Source organism: Muntiacus reevesi, chromosome 21 (genome assembly GCF_963930625.1).
Source record: "Muntiacus reevesi chromosome 21, mMunRee1.1, whole genome shotgun sequence".
Taxonomy (NCBI): Eukaryota; Metazoa; Chordata; class Mammalia; order Artiodactyla; family Cervidae; genus Muntiacus; species Muntiacus reevesi.
In genome coordinates, this window is record NC_089269.1 from 19607624 (window position 1) to 19625827 (window position 18204).

Here is an 18204-nt window from a genome sequence, read left to right on the forward strand (position 1 = left end):
GACTGCAAAGAGTCAGATACGACTGTGCGGCTAACACTTTCCTTTCCTTATCTAATGGTAAAAATAGTGAAAAGAAATATTTTCAGTGTTTGGGACAGAGATGTTTGTGTGTGTGCACCCGTGCGTATATTCAGGGTCTTGGGAGGATGGCTTGTGGAGAGGGGGAGTATGTATGCTGTTCTATAGCTGGGTACCTGAAATCAGACTTCAGGATCCTCAGGCTTCCTTGAGGGGAAATTCAATCCAGTTAACTCTTGAAAGAACTAAGTAATAGGAATTGTCTTAAACACATCTATGGACTCAGGTCCTATAGAAATTGAAAAGTTGATCTATTCTTCTGTAGCTGCAAAACCCTGTTCATGTAGAGTAATGGCTTCAAAAGAGGAAGTTATCACAGGTCTCTTTTCCAGATTTGCACATACACAGTTTAAACATGGGAATGGCTGAAACAGGGGTACATATTTAAATTGGGCCCACCAGGACCAGGCTAGGAGTGTGGCTACTGGGCTAGTAAGGAATGTATATGTGTCCATGGGGTGAGGGCGGGCTTCTCCTAAAGGTATTCACTACAAATAATATACTTCACTCTGCAGGTAACATGAAGCTCACAGGTCACCAGATTTCCCACTCTGGTCTACATAGGCACATGGCTTTAAAATTTACAGTTGATTTACAAGCTTGTGTTAATTTCTTGAACTCATTTCCACTACCTCTGCCATAACCAGGCACTCCCCCTCCAAACACAATCAGCGGACAGGGATGGTCATTTTATGTTCTCTAAGACGAGTATTGACATTCTTGTACCAAATTCTACTTCTCTCAGACTCAGTGATCTCCTCCATCCATGACATTAACATCCAGTAACAGAATATGACATTGGGCTGCATCCTTCAGTAAGAGAAACTGCTATCCTCCTCAGCTCACTTTCTATTGGCACACTTGTCAGTTGCTAAAGAAATCCTTTTGCCAAAAGTAGGAAATGAGGAAAATCAAGTAAACATATAAATCAGTTGTTTCATTAAACTCAGTGTGAAAGAATCCTTGTTTACTGATTTTAAGGGTCTAAAGGAAGTTTTATTTTTCACTGACAAAGGTCGGTATAGTCAAAGCTATGGTTTCTCCAGTAGTCAAGGACAGATGTGAGGTGGACCATAAAGAAGGCTGAGCTCCGAAGAATTGATGCTTTCCAACTGTGGTGCTGGAGAAGACTCTTGAGAGTCCCTTGGACTGCAAGGAGATCAATCCTAAAGGAAACCAACCCGGAATATTCATTGGAAGGACTGATGCTGAAGGTGCTCCAATATTCTGGCCACCTGATGTGAACAGCTGACTCACTGGAAAAGACCCCCATGCTGGGAAAGACAGAGGGCAGAAGGAGAAGAGGGCAGCAGAGGATGAGATGGTTAGAGAGCATTATCGACTCAGTGGATATGAGTTTGAGCCAACTCTAGGAGACAGTGAAAGACAGGGAAGCCTGGCGTGCTGCAGTCCATGGGGTCGCAAAGAGTCAAACACGACTTATCAACTGAACAACAAGAAGCATAACTTACAAATTTATAGACAATGATCATGAAAACTAGAGCATTTTATAAATATAGCCAAATCAAAATGACTCTACTCTTTCCTTTGAGTCCCAAAGTCTTGAGGCATTCATGTTTGACTGAAATCTTTTTAAAAAATCTCTAAGACGTATCTGTTTAAAGATTTAAAAATGGTTATCTCCTACAAGTTCCAGGAAAGAAATTATCAGATAAATTTCATGTGAAACCACCAATTATTAGATTTATTCCACTCACAAGCATCAGTTCTATACCAACTGCTAGTTCTTAAACAGACAATTATTGTTAAAATATAAACAGCATTGTTATCTAATTTTTCCTTCCAAGAAAGTAATAAAAATTATTCTTTTGAAAAATTACCAGATATGCATAAAACTTTTAACTTTAACAGAAATCAAAAATAGAGTAAAAGAGATAAGGGGAAAAAACATAACAGCAATAAATCTTTACTGAGGTTTTTTTTTAACAAAATAATTTTAAAAACAAAAACCCCCACATGTAAACAAGAAAGTAAATAAAGTTAGTTGGCATTATTATGTACATCCAAGAAACAAAACAAGTCCTGTGTTAACATTCCATAATCAAGTAAAATGTTTTGACCCATCAATGTTCAGGGTGAATGTATATAATGTTATCAATAATGGAATCTTACCTTTGAACATTATAAAATGGTTTATGGATTATAAAGTTTAGGTTTTCATTTTTCTCAATCCTTATACCATATGTCCACTAGTCCTAAAATGTATTTATGTTGTCCATATTAGTCCAAAACATCCATTGTCCCAAATTAACCAGGTTACAGCTATTTATTTGATCTCCTCCAGAAGAGTTTTTAAAGGGTGGGATGTGCTAAAATCCATATATGACAACATCGTTTTTCAAAGCTAACCTAATTCTAAATTCTATCTAACTAATCTGCCATGTCTTCATTTCTTCTCACTTTCTATACATACATTAAATACCATAGCAACTTTACCTTAAAAAATGCAGTTAATACATTAATACACATTCAGGCAGTAACTTCTGACAAAGTTGTAGTTTATTTACCAAGAAAAAATGCTAATTTTTAAAATTTAGGTTGAGTACTGTCATAGTAGTGTTACTTAATTGAGGATGATGGCTTCATCAAACCTCAGTGAAGGTTTGATATACACATTAATACAATTCAAAACTAAAGAGATTAAATTATAATTCACATGGAGGAAATCTCCTCAGTTCTGGGAAGAAAGACCAAAATATATTGTTTTATTAATATAAAATGTTATTAATTCAGTGTCTGTTTTTGCTAATTATATTTAATTCACTTCATAAGCTTTAAAAAAAGAGCCTGGTTAATTTTTGTAAGAGGCTTCAATTTGAGTTTAAAATGAAGTTCTTTTCTGTCAGTTAAAATAATTTAAAGATGTGCACAATATGTTTGTACTATTTAAGGCAGGTGTCAAGCACATTTTCAAAGGTAATAAACTTACCAAGTAGAATGTTCTCCCAAAGGAAAAGAAAAGAAAAGCTCATAACAGGTTTTGTTTAACACAGATGTTCAAATAGCACTCTTCTTTTAGGTGATTTAAAAATAATTTGGCAGCTGAACCGCCTATGGTCATAACACATATCACTTACAAAGGACAGGTAACAGACACAGAATTAATGGTATACTTTTAATATTCTTACAAGTCTCTTTAAGTTGGTGCCTCATGGCTTTAACAAGATTTGCATTCTGTGTAAAAAGATTCAGAACATAAATACACTAAGGAATGAATATAATTTCTCTAGGCCATGCAGAAAAGAAGTCAACATTTTACACATCATCACTCTCAAATAGTTCTAATTAAAATCCAAACTGTTCCCACTTTTGCATCATTGTCATTCTTTGGCAAAAGAGTCAAAATAGCCATGGGTTAGGAAACAACTGTTTACCATGGTCTTCATTTTTGCAAAATAAATGTGCTTTGTAAAAGGAATCTTCATTGTGCCTGGTTTATACTAAATAATTATAATAGGCAAAATATAATGGCTTTTTGGATTAATCTACTCCTAAAGCTTTGAGTTGCCGTTCAATCTCCTCATCAGAGATTGTAGACTTTGAAGTAGAGGCAGATGGTAAGCTTCGGGCAGCTGATGGAGCTTTGGCCATCTATATTAAAGAGAGGAAAAAAAAAATGTGTATTAACAAACTTTCGGGTTAGGACATAAAGGATGTGCTGCAAAGAGGTGTAATTTACTTTTCAAACAAATATTAAAAACCATACACCTAACATAAAGGAAAACTTAAAACAATGAAGTGAAGAGAAAGTATTTCCATCTGAGAGAATAGAACATTCGTTCCTACCTTTCCAGAGATTTCAATTCCAATTTCATCAAGAACTTGATTGACAATATCTTGGCTTTCTTCTTCATCATCTGAGCCATCAAAGATGTCATCAAGCGTGTCATTGACTTGAGGGGAGAAGAGGAAGCAAAAGTTACTTTCAAGCAGATTTCAGGTTGGGCTTATATTTTTAGAAAAAGGCCCAGCAATGTAATTTACACAGTGCAAATAAAATCTATGAATAGATGGAGAAAAGTAAATACCTTAGGTAGTTTACATTTAAGGAGAACAGAAGAAGAAAGAAAAAAACAGATTCTGATAAATGGAAAGGTATATGATTATAAAAGTTTCAAAAGGAAGAGATGACACCCACCTGGAAGGAAAAAATACTTGAGATGGTCACCGAAGGACACATAGAAATACAGTAGCGTGAGCAAAGACACGCAACAGGGACACATGTAAGGAAGGGTAAGTTCTTCTGTTTGGCTATGTAAGATGTATAAATGGAAAGTGGTTGGGAAGGAAAGAATTTAAAAAAACTGGCCTATGATCGCTATTAACATGATCACTGGGGAAGGTGCCAGAGGAAGAAAGACAAGCAGCCTACCCTGACCTTTCTGTGAGTAACCTGCTAATTAACTGGGTGTCTGGTAAACAGACTAATACTTGCCTGCAAGAGTCCCCGTTATGAACTTAGCAGGCTGTTTTCATTTTAGGATTGTTGTAGCTACAATGTATGGGTTTATATCTATGAGTTCCTCCAAAATAACACATAAGATAGGTGATCATTTGAGGTATAAATTTAACATATTTCCTACACTTTGTAAATGTTCTGTTCAACATGAAATAAGCAAACGGATTAGACATATCATCTGTGATGCTTATGTCTGTTATGGGAAGAAAAGATCTGGAGAGTCATTTCGGATGGCCCTGCCCCTCTCTCTGTTCTGCATGAGTATCTTAATAGCTTGTATCCTTGACATTGCTAAAAAAGCTTGATATTGGTTAAGATCTCTACTGAGCATTGGTTGATAATTTTGATTTTCTGTTAGTTTAATAGTATAAAATCAACTGGAAAAAGCTAAAGAGCTTAAGGCCAAAAAAAAAAAAAAAAAAGGAACACCATCTCTGAAGAAGTAAAGTGAATGCTAAACTTTTATTTAGTATCTCAGTTCTTAAACTTAGTAACTGGGCAACTTTATGGGAAGTCACTTTACCACTGTGGGCCTCAATATTTGCATTGAGAAAAGAAAGGGGCTTGACCTGAAAATTGTTTTTGATTTACAATATGGGACTTTATTTTTGTAGTTAGAAAAGTGCCACTATGGGAATCTTATCAGCATGCTTAGAAGTAAGCCTCCAGAAAAATTATTTAGCAGTGATACTCAGATGGTAGTGTAGTAACAAGGGCTGTAGAGAGTCCAGGTTAGAGTTAAAAAGGGCCTGAATGAAAAACTACTCACAGAAAAAAATGAAAGAAGAGGACAGAGAAGAAGCACCGGAATAGTGTAACCAAGGATTAGCAGAGAAAAATGCTTTCAGGAAAAGTGTTAACAAAATTAAAGATGTAATAAAAATTTCCCAAAGATCTTGTTTCCAAAACCTGAATGTGAACAAGCATTGGAACAACACTGTAAAATATAAATTCTAATTTGAAAAAGATATGTCCATCTAAACCTTGTATTTATCTTTGGATGAAAATACTAATGTGAATACACTTTACTGAAAAAAATGAGTAACCACTAATAACTACTATTCTTTCAGATTTGCAAATTACTAAAATACAAATGAGAACAACTATGAAAAATACAAGTTTTAAATACAGGCTTATTGATTCTCTTCATTATGGCTTAATGGAATATTTAATTCCTCCACTAAGACCTGCTCACACCTGTGCCATCACTGGAATTCACAAAACATGTTAGATACTATGATCATTATATAAATGACAATTCTCTCAGTCACTAAAAATTCACTACTGATGTTTTTGAAAAATTATATTTTTAAAAGTAAAGGTTAAAGTAAAAACTAAAGAATTTTTGAAACTGTCAAAGACATATGCATGTGTGCTCAGTCATGACGGACACTTTGGATCCCCATGAAAGGTGGCCCATGAGGTTCCTCTATCCAGAGAATTCTCCAGGTAAGAATACTGGAATGGGTGGCCATTGCCCTCTTCTCCAAGAGGTCTTCCCAACCCAGGGATCAAACCCAGGTCTCCTGTATGGCAGGCAGGCTCTTTACCATCTGAGCAACCAAGGAAGCACAGGGTCATTAAACCACAGAAGGAAAATAGATACTCTGAAATAAAATACTAGGCTTGAATTTAGTAATCCTAGTAATTTAGATACTACTTTATACAATAAATGCTGTCAAATTAAAATTTGGAGGTAAAAATAGGAGATAAACAACAGCTACACTGACATATCCCTATATAGCTGTAAAATAGTTAGACAATATCTTTGTGAAACAATGATGCCAGTTTTGAAGTATTATACAAGTAACAATTCAATGTATTATACAAGTAAGAATTCAACGTTGACCAGGGTGCTGTGAAAGGTCACTCATTTGTTATCGGTGAAATAAAGACTGGATAGTCCTTCTGAAATAATCTGGTAGTTTGAACCAAATTGAGAGTCCCTTGGGCAGCAAGGAGATCCAACCAGTCCATCCTAAAGGAAATCAGTCCTGAGTATTCATTGGAAGGACTGATGCTGAAGCTGAAACTCCAGTACTTTGTCCACCTGATGCAAATAACTGACTCATTTGAAAAGACCCTGATGCTGGAAATGATTGAAGGCGGGAGAAGGGGATGACAGAGGACGAGATGATTGGATGGCGTCACTGACTTGACGGACGAGAATTTGAGTAAACTCCGGGAGTTGGTTGATGGACAGGGAGGCCTGGAGTGCTGCGGTTCATGGGGTCACAGAATCGGACATGACTTAGCAACTGAACTGAACTGATGAACCAAAAGTGTTATAAAAGTTCATAGTCTAAGAACACTGAAGAAATTCAGATAAGATATTACAGAAACATATTTACCAAAGGACTGTCACATAAACTGAACATTTTAAAACAATCTTACCAACCAATATAAGAATTGTTCAATAAATTAGGATATATATATTGATGTTACAGAATATTAAAGCCATTAAAAAAACATAAAATTCAAGGTTATGAGGACATGTTTATGTTATACTACTATGTTTATTAAAGGCAAGATTCAAAATCATCTATATTATTGCACTTTATAAGATATAGAAAAATACAGGAAAGAAATAAATAATATCAACACTATAGGTGGTATAATGATAAATTTGTTTATAGCCTTATTCCTCTTATTCCTCATATTTCTACCACAGTATGTAGTTTATACTCAACAAGAAGAAAATTAAATATTAAATTTAGACTCTGGAAGGGGGAAAAGAAAACAAAAGAGCTCCATTATCTCTACCTCTAATATAAATAGATCTTCTAGAGTATGAAATATATAGGATCTTCTATAATATGAAAATATATAAATATATCTTCTATATATTTACAGATCTTCTACAGTATGAAATAATCAACAAAACTCTTAAATTATCTAACTTATACTAGGAAGCATTGTTTTATTCACAAGTTGGTTTTGATTCTCTAATCTATAAAGTAAAACTGCTGAGGCCAAATAGCACAGAAATATGGCATCACATATTTTACATTTTTCTTTCAGTTAAATGTTAATAGAATTTGGAGCTTTACACAAAAACTCGATGAAATTCCAATACAGTCATCTATTTAGAAGGGAGCTGCATCATTTCTTTTCTCATTTGTGCCTTCATGGATGAACATATGAGGTAGTTAGTAAATAAACTTGCTAATTCAAAGATGAAAATATGGAAAATTTCATTACAACTTATTAAACTTACTCATTTCTTCAGTCATTTCCATTTTCATGTTTTCCTTCTGGAAATTCTGCATTGTTTGTAATGTCTTTTGTGGATCCATCTTCTTGTTTACTGCCTGCATTGTCTTTAAATATATGAAAAGATTCATGTTACATAATTATGAAAATTTTACTATGGAATAAGTCCAAAGGGAATACATCAATAGAGGTAGATTTGTTAAAAGATAAACATTCTGCCATAATCAAACATAAAAGTATTAATATTATAAAAAAAAATTAAACTACTCATTTGGAAACCATCTGCTTAACATCTATATAATAAAGACCACTGTGGAAAAACTCATCTGAACAGTAGGCAAAAAATTAAGTAATAAAAAAATACTGCTAACAAAATCCATTGCTACTTATACAGGAAAACTACATTTGTCTATTATGTGGCAAGAAGGTAATGTCTAAATTTAAAAAAAAAATTTAATTTTTTTCCAAAAATTTTCATGTCTGAATTATAGGACACATATTTAACCTATTTATTCATTTAAAACCATGATTTCAAGAAATGATAAAAACATTGAGCTTTGCAAAAAACATGAATATTTTATATTCACAACTAATTTTATTAAAACAAATTAATGATATCAAGTATGGCCAGAGTATTTTATATATTATCATATATGTAGCTGGGTATATGTGTTTATTGTATGTGTGCTATATAAAATATGTCAGTTCAAAGATAGGAAGCAAACATAGTCTTTTATGCATGCTGCAGCCAAAGTAATTTTTTCAAATACAACACTGTACCCTCCCACCCCCCACCAGCTCACACATACCTAATTCTCTAAGGGCTCTGTGTTGTTCTTAGCACTGAAAACCCAATTCCATAAATTGACCTGTGAGACCAAACATCCTAACCCTGCCTAACAAGCCAGTCTCATTCTGCACCACTGCCCTCTAGATGCACTGATCTTCTATTTCCTTAAATGTACTGTGTTCCCTCCCACCACAGGACCTCTGCACGTACTGTCCCTCTGCTAGAATGCTCTTCTTTATTTGCTTTCACTATAAATACTTCAGATTTCAGTTTCCCACCTTAGGGCAGCAGTTTCCGACACCCTAGGTTAGAACAGATGTTCCTGTTAAATCCTACGCACTACAGATAAAAGTTTGTTTTATGTATTGGTGTAAATTATATGACTTTACTTGCAAATTACAGTATTGTTACAAAAACATACTAATAACAACTACGACGCTGACAGTGATAACAGAGCAGCTAATGCCGATATATATTATTTCTGTGTGCCAGGCACTGTTCTAAGCACTATATGTATTCAATATAATAATATTTAAAGTTAAATACATTTAAACCTAACAAGTCTTTATGTACTAGGTACTACCATTTCCTATTACAAATGAAGAATCAAGAGCTTGTCGAGATCACACAGCTATCAAGTAAGGTATGAACCCAAGTAATCTGATTCCAAAGCTCATGTTTCTAATCACTGAATTAAAGGGAAAAAAAGTAAAAGTGTTAGTCATTCAGTCATGTCCAACTCTTTATGACCCCATGGACTGTGGCCCGCCCAGGCTCCTCTCTCCATTGAATTTTTCCAGGCAAGAATACTGGAGTGGGTAGTCATTCCCTTCTCCAGGGAATCTTCTTGACCCAGGACTGAACCCAGGTCTCCTGCATTACAGACAGACTCTTTACCATCTGAGCCACCAGGGACGCCCTATCACTGAACTAAAACTACCTCTCAAATGGGCTGCTTTGGAAATAGACTTTAATCAGCACTTGCCTGGTTATGCTTCCCATTTCATCCCCATCACTTATTATAGTTCCTACTTAGAGGGCCTAAACAAAGATTTCTTGAATTAACAAATTTTTAAGAAATTTAACTGAAAATTCTAATTCGTACATTGCTATATGGCAGGACCACATTAGGTATGTTTTCTTCCCCTATCACTTGCATAAAATTGCAAAATGAGTTGTCTTCCTCCTCAACATTATTGAAAAGTTATCCAGCCCAGGTGTGTGATCTTCAGATAGGACCTTATCTTCAAATTAGACAGACATTTAGTTCTATTGATTTGTAAAACCAAAAAAGGAAAACAAACTTTTTTTTTGCTCTTAACCATGCATTTCCACTGTAAATGACTAAGATCCATCAAAAGTAAGTAAACTGACAGAACAAGCTTTATTCAGAATAAACAGCTTTGAAACAATCTGTTTTTTAAGGAACACCATGTGCCACTGTACTTACTGTACATAAAATGGGCACATTCTACTTCATGTGTTTTATGGTCTAAAAGGCAATTTTAGTTAATCCTCATTGTTTCTGGACTCCTTATTTGTGAATCTGCCTACTCACTAAAATGTATCTGTAACCTCACGTCAATACTTGCAGAACTTTTATGCTTGTTTGTGGACATGCATAGAGTAGCACAAAGTTTGAGTTGCCCAACAAGCATAACTCCAATTTAGGTCTCCCAAGATGACACCCTGTCATCTTAATTCAGCACTAATAATGGAAATTAGTGTCATCTTTGTGGTCTACTTTTTTGCTTTTGGTTGGTGATTGCACTGTTTAAAATGCTCCCCTAAGCATAGGGCTGAAGTATGGTCTAGACTAGTTAACAACAATTGTGATCAAAGGCTCACAGGAACCTAACCCTCCATTTCCCCTAGGAACAATGGCTCGATATTCCCTAATTCAGTGTTCCTCAAACTTTACAGAATGTAATTACTGCAAATAATGAGAATTAATGGTTATGGACTATTTTCCTAATATATATATAACCCTGTACTTTCTCTCCTCTGTGGCTAATCTTTTCTTTTAGTGCTTCATATTCATACTCTTTCTTCCTTTTATTTAAAGCCTACTGATAACTTTGGTTCCGGAAAGTCTCTCACATCATTCTATTCAAGGATCTGCATAATTCACTGAAACATGGACCATAGAATGTTGTAGAGTGTAAAGCTTCCTTCTTAGCACATCTGAACCTTCTCCCACCCCCAAAATGAACTATGTAATATATGTGAAAGCAGAGCCTATGTCTTGAACTCCTTCTGGTCTTTCACAGTTCTTAATACACATCAATGAGCTCATTCTTTATTAAATGTCTGAAAGGCTCATAGTCTTTTAAGTTCTACAGTAAAAACCATTGTTTTTTTAATATAAGGACTGTAAGTTAAATAGATTCCTGATAAAATGAACTGATAAATTCTTCTGAAAATACTCATGCATCTTTCTGACACATTCATGAAAATGAATCAAGAGGAAATTATAATTCAAATTATTATATCAAAATACACAGCATATGAAATAAGAAGTACCAAAATCTTTTTAAAATTTAAGGAAAAAAAAATAATGTTTTAAGTCAATTTAAAAAACTTAGAAGCTACATGTAATCCTGGAACAGTGGAAGTACCTAAAATAAAAATTTTATATTAAAACAAATTGATAAAAAGTCTAGAAATATTTATCTGGATTATGTTTAATTATAACTCATTTGATTAAAAATTACAAAGATTCTCTACCATATATATGTTATTTATATATATATATATATGAAGAAGCTTTAAAGCTAATTTGAGTGGTGATATTTAAACATCTCAGATGAAATCACAAAGCTATGGATATAAAGGTCCCCACTTACTTTTGCTGTAGTTGACATGGCTCCTGCCATCTTCATCTGAGAATTCATCACTTTTGTTTGAGTGGACATGGAAGTGACTTTTGAACTGACAGCGAAAGTTCTTGTTTTCTGTTTCCTTAGATGTACAAGCTGTTTGGCTAAAACTCTGCAAGCTTCTTTATTACCAATCTTGGCCATTTTCTTAATTTCTAATTCCTAACAGAGGAAATAACAGAAGGAGTAAGATCATTAAAGGGGGAGTCCAGTGATTTGAGAAGAACAGACAGAGCATATACATTACACCCTTTCACCCTGATTATGAAGAAAGAGGCTTTTACAAAGTCATACAAATAGTCGTTTGAGAGGGCAAATTGTTTTACATGTTTATATGGATAAGAAGGAACTAGTACTGTGTTCTACACATACAAAGCAAGTCTACAAAATAATACTCACATAAAGCCCAAAAGAAAATTTAAAAACTCAATCCAAAAGTAGGTAGGAAAAAATAAATCAAATGAGAAATTGGTAGAGGATAGCAAAGAAAAAAAAAAGAGTACAGTGGTCGATTTGAAGCTAGTAATACAGACAACTATCTTCAATGAAAAGGTCCATTTACTATCTTCAGTAAGAGACAGATTGGCAAATTAGATGATGTTTAGTTGCTAAGCCGTGTCCGATTCTTTGTGAACCCAAGGACTGTAGCCTGCCAGGCTCCTCTGTCCATGGGATTCTCCATGCAAGAATACTGGAGTGGGTTGCCATTTCCTTCTCAGAACATTAAAAATATATGCTAACTCAAGAAACCAACTTTAATTAGCAAAACAAAGCTAAATAAAGCTAAGTAAAAGGATAGAACAAATATATTCTATATAAATACTTAGCAAAATCTGGAAATTTGGAGTGGTTACATTAACTAGGTTAAAAAAAAAAAGAAAAGAAAGAAAAGGGAATATTACCAGAATAAAAGGGGGCATTTCATAATAAAGGAACTAATACATAAAGATGTCAAACCAATCCTAACTGTGTATGTACCTTAAATAGCGCTTCCAAATTTATGAAGTGCAACTGATACAACGGAAAGGACGAACAGACAAAAACACAAGTAGCATAAGCGACATCAACAACTCCTTTCTTAAGTATATTGCTGTATTTTAGGACAAGTGGACAGAAAAACATAAAGATACAGATTTATAAAAGTACTATCACCAACTTGACCTAACCAACATTCACTAAAAACTCCATCGCCAACAGCAGAATACTCTTTGCAAGTGCACATAAAAAAAAAAAGGATTACCAAAAATATACCACATTCTGGATCAGAAAATAAGGTTCAACAAAAATAAAAGGATTGGAATCCTACAAGTACGATCTCTAACTACAGTGAAATTAAACTAGAAGGCAGTAAGAAAAATAAGAAAGGAAAATAACAAGCAGAAATTAGGCAACATGGTTTGAAATAAGTCACGCAAGAATTGATACTTTCCAATTGTAGTGCTGGAGAAGACTCTGGAGAGTCCCTTGGACAACAGGGAGATCAAACCACTTAATTCTAAAGGAAATCAACTCTGAATATTCATTGGAAGGACTGATGCTGAAGCTGAAGCTCCAATACTTTGGCCACATGATGCAGTCAGCTCATTAGAAAAGACCCTGATGCTGGTAAAGATGGAGGGCATGAGGAGAAGGGGGAGACAGAGGATGAGTTGGTTGGATGGCATCACCAACTAAACAGACATAAGTTTGAGCCAGCTCTGAGAGATAGTGGAAGACAGGCAAGCCTGGCGTGTTGCAGTACATGGGGTCACAACAACAATAATAACATAGAAAAAAAATCACAGGGGAAATGAGATAATATTTTGAACTTAATAAAATAAAAATGCACATATCAAAATATGTGAGCTGCAGTAAAAACAGTTCTTAGAAATTCAAGTGTTAGAGCTTACATTTAGAAAAACTGAGCATCTAGTAGGCTTCAAAATAGAGAAAGTAGAAAAAAGCAGAGAATATAAAATACAAAGTATATAGAAAGAAGGCAATATATAAACATAAGACGAAATCTATAAACTAGGAAGGTAAAAAATACATAAAATTAATGAGATCAAAAGCTTTTTCTTTTATAAGAAATTGATCAAATTGATAAACCACTGCGAATCAGAAGAGAGAAAAAAACTGAGTCAGAGAATACACAAATGACAAATATTGAAAATGCAGAGGAGGGTATCACTTAACAACCAAAAGATGTTAAAGAATAGTAAGAAAATATTACAAACACAATGTTATTACATTTTAAAATTTAGTAGAGATGAACAAATTACTTGACAGATGTGCACTACCAAACCTCATTCAAAACGTAGAAACTTTGATCCATTCTATACCTATTTTCTAAAAATTGCAAATTTTGGAATTTAAAAATCTAGCCACAAAGAGATTTTTATTTAGTTCAAACATCTATCCACAAAGAAAACTTCACTCCTAATGACTTTACTGATGAAACTGATCAAACGTTTAAAAAAGAAATACACAGGCTCTTCCAGTAAATGAAACAGAAAGGGACACTTGCCAACTCACGCTTTAAGGTCAGCAGTATTCTGATGTTAAACTACATAAGGACACCACACAAAAAAACAACTACAAATTAACAGTTCTTATGATCAGAGATACTAATATTCTTATGAAAATTTCAATAAATTGAAATAAAATATTTTTTAAAAAATTCATCATTACTAATGAAGTTTATCCCAATAGCAAAAGTTTGATTCAACATTGGAAAATCATCAGTTATGTAATTCACTATACTAACAGACTAAAGAAGAAAAACTACATAATTATCATCTCAATAGAGGCAAAAAAAGACAGCACTTGACAAAATTAGTTCCTGATAAAAACTCTCAACAACTAAATAAACGAACTTCAACCTGAGAAAGGGCCTCTACAAAAAGCCTATAGCTAATATACTTAATGATAAAAGGATGAAAAACTTTATTTACACAGATGACATGATTGTCTATGTAGAAACCTAATAGAATCTACAAAAAGACTACTAGACTAAGTGAGTTTAGGAAGGTTACAGAATAAAAGATCAATGTACAAAAAAACGAATGTATTTCTATATACCAGCAACAAAAAGTATCAGGAATACGAGGAAAGTAGCACAGGATCAATATAACCCTGAAATGAGCCAGAAATGACCCAAATGTTCATTAACTGGTAAATGGATAGTCAAATTTTGCAATGTCCATACAATGGAATAACACTTATCAATAAAAATGATGATACATGTAATGACACTGATCAAGCTCGAAATAATTACGAATGAAAGAAGCCACATAAAAATGAAATCACTTTATGACTTCATCTATATAAAATTCTTGAAAATGTAAAATCTACAATGACAACCAGTGTTTGCCTAACTGAGGAGGAAACGGGGAGAAAGGGGGTGGGTATAAGCAATTATAAATGGAATAAGGAAACTTTTGGGGATGACGGATATGTTTATTAGCTTGACTGTATTAATGGTTTCATGAGTTAATACATATGTCAAATGTGTCAAATTATTTGCTTTAAACATGGACAATCAATTGCATGTCAACTATACCTCAACCATGTTGGTTTTTAAAAATGTTTTAAGCAATATACATTTAAAAACATAAGAGAAAAATTCTTAAAGATAGCCAATCTATTTTAAAAGTATATTCACTATCACAGACATTGTCAATGAGAGTTAAAATATAAAGTAAGACACCCCATTGGTTAACATAGTTATTTTCTTGCAACCCTCTCTTGTTTTCTCTTTTATTTATTTATTTATTTTTAACTGGAGAATAACTGCTTTACAATATTGTGTAGGTCTCCTGTGTTCTAGGACTATTTTATGTTTGCTGTTGATTGAGAAGAAGATGGCTGTTTTGAGCAATATTTCTTCCTAGGCATTTATGTCTTTCACAGACAGAAGAATAAATTGACTTTATATTCAGCAGAATAAAGACTCCTGATAAAAATCAGGAGAATGACACAGTAAACAAAGGGAAGCAGAAATTGCAGGAAGGTACTAAGTGCCATTTCTTAGTAAAGTAAATCACTTACCACCTGCCATGTGTCTTTTTCCTAGTTAGCTAATTACTCCAACACTGACTTCTAAATTTGTTAGAAAAGTTAAACTGAAATTTAATGTTCTACTTACCAGCTGTTTTTCTTGTTTCTCTAAAGCTGCCCGATCTCTGATTATAGCCCTCTGTGTACCTCGTAACTCTCGATTCTGTTCCTTTATTACATCTAAGAGAATCACAAAAGAAACCCAAATGTATGAATTGTAAGCTCTTCTTTAATACCACTTAAAATACTGGACTTAGAAACCTCAATTAAAAAAAAAACATTTACAAGATGTTAAATTTTTTTGTTTCAATATACTAAAAATTATTCAAATGTTAGAATGAATTATAAATATTGTTTATATAAAAAACCACTGAAGTACAAATACACTATAGTCTGAGGTTTAGTCAAAAGAATATATAAATCACACTAAAATACTCCCTTAGAGAACTGATTATTATACATTGCTTTTATGACAAATATATATATGTCACATGCATGCGAGCAAGCGAGCAAACACACACACACACAGAACCTTTCTCATCTCTTCCCTACTTCAATATTATATGAAGTTCCAAAAAGGAAGAGAGGCAATGTGTTTATTAAACCTTTTTTTCTACACTAAGTCATCATCATTGTAACAGAGCAAAGAGAAGCAGCCAGCCTTCCAATGAAGCAGACAGGGATTTGAATCACACCTCTGCTACTGGATCATTATGTGATGGTTTCTTGTAAAGTTAGCTAACACTCTAAACCTCAGTTTCTTATAAAATATAAAAATTAACATGAAGGTGCAAATAACACTCACAATGACCTGATATATTGTAAGTGTCCATTCATTGTTAATGTCTTTCTCATTTATCTCAATTCATGAGGATCCATCAGTCTTACCTTTTTAAGAATTAAAGTATTAGTCTAACTGATTGGCTATAATTTAGATTAATTGCTACTGAATAGTGATTACTTCAAAAGATCACAGATATGGATGGTAATGTTTGCCAAACTGTTCCCTCATTGAGAGGAAACCTGCTAAGTACTTTACATATAGTATGTGATACCTTCATGGATCACAGCCTTGTCATGGCGAAGGGGCTTGTGTGACTCAATAAAGCTACGAATCATGCCATGCTGGGCTACCCGAGAGGGACAAGTCATAGTGAAGAGTTCTGACAAAATGTGGTCAGCTATTTAAAATTCTAAAAGGTGATGCTGTTAAAGTGCTACAATCAGCATGTCAGCAAAATTAGAAAACTCAGCAGTGGCCACAACTGGAAAATATGTCTTCATCCCAAAGCCAAAGAATGTTCAAACTACCACACCATCGCACTCATTTTACATCCTAGCAAAGTTGTGCTCAAAATCCTTCAAGCTAGGCTTTGACAGTATGTGAACCAAGAATTTCAGATATAAAAGCTAGACTTAGGAAAGGCAGAGGAACCAGAGATCAAATGCTCAACATTCTATTGGATCACAGAGAAAACAAAGGGATTCCAGAAAAACATCTACTTCTCTTCAATGACTACACTAAAGCCTTTGACTGTGTGGATCACAGCAAACTGTGGAAAATTCTTAAAGTGATGGAGTACCACACCATCTTACCTGTCTCCTGAGAAACCTGTATGAAGGTCAAGAAGCAACAGTTAGAAACTTACATGGAACAACTGACTGGTTCAAAACTGACAAAAGTATGAAAGGCTATATATTGTCACCCTGCTTATTTAACTTCTATGCAGAGTATCATCATGAGAAATGTTGTGCTGGATGAATCGCAAGCTAGAATAAAGACTACAAGAGGAAACAACAACCCCATTAATGAGGACGATACCGAATGGCAGAAAGTAAAAAGGAACTAAAGAGCCTCTTGATGAGGGTGAAAGAAGTGAGTGAAAAAGCTGGCTTGAAACTCAAAAAACTAAGGTCATGACATCTGGTCTCATCACTTCATGGCAAATAGAAGGGGAAAAAGTGGAAGCAGTGACTGCAACCATGAAATTAAAAGACACTTGCTCCTTGAAAGGAAAGCTATGACAATCCTAGTCAATGCATTAAAAAGTAGAGACATCACTTTGCTGACAAAAGTCTGTATAGTCAAAGCTATGGTTTTCCCAGTAGTCATTTATGGATGAGAGAGTTGGACCGTAATGAAGGCTGAGCACCAAAGAATTGATGCTTTTGAACTGTGGTGCTAGAGAAGATTCTTCAGATTCCCCTGCACTGCAAGAAGAACAAACCAGTCAAACCTAAAGGAAATCAACTCTGAATACTCACTGGAAGGACTGCTGCTGAAGCTGAAGCTCCAATATTTGGCCACCTGAAATGAACAGCCAACTTACTGGAAAAGACCCTGATGCTGGAAAAGATGGAAGGCAAAAGGAGAAGAGGGTGGCAGAGGGTGAGATGGTTAGATAGCATCAGAGATTCAATGGACATGAATTTGAGCAAAGTCTGGGAGATAGTGGAGTACAGAGGATCCTGGGGTGCTCCAGTCCATGGGGTCACAAAAAAGTCAGACATGACTTAGCAACTGAAAAACAATTCAGTATAATGTTCACAATAATGCCATGGAGTTGGCTTTTCTATTATTTCACATGTATCAGAAAATATGTGTTAATAAGTTTAAATAAAGTGCCCAAAGTCACAAGGTAGTGAGTAGTAATGCCAGATTTGGATCCAAGTTTTGTCTCCTAAATCAGTGGTCTTAATCATTTTATTAGAACACCTTTTCAGTA

The 18204-nt window shown here is 34.3% G+C and overlaps 1 protein-coding gene across 1 annotated transcript in view; it reads right to left on the bottom strand.

The window, feature by feature from the left end:
• Positions 1–3200: 3200 nt before the first annotated feature.
• The window catches only part of CHMP2B (charged multivesicular body protein 2B), a 29730-nt gene continuing 14726 nt past the window's right edge, over positions 3201–18204 (bottom strand). The window contains exons 2-6 of the mRNA XM_065913714.1: positions 15567–15658; positions 11408–11602; positions 7776–7878; positions 3886–3992; positions 3201–3690 (exon numbers count right to left, since the gene is read on the bottom strand). Coding sequence (XP_065769786.1) covers positions 3580–3690; positions 3886–3992; positions 7776–7878; positions 11408–11602; positions 15567–15658 — 608 coding nt within the window. The 3' untranslated portion in view covers positions 3201–3579. The remainder of the gene's footprint in view (positions 3691–3885; positions 3993–7775; positions 7879–11407; positions 11603–15566; positions 15659–18204) is intronic.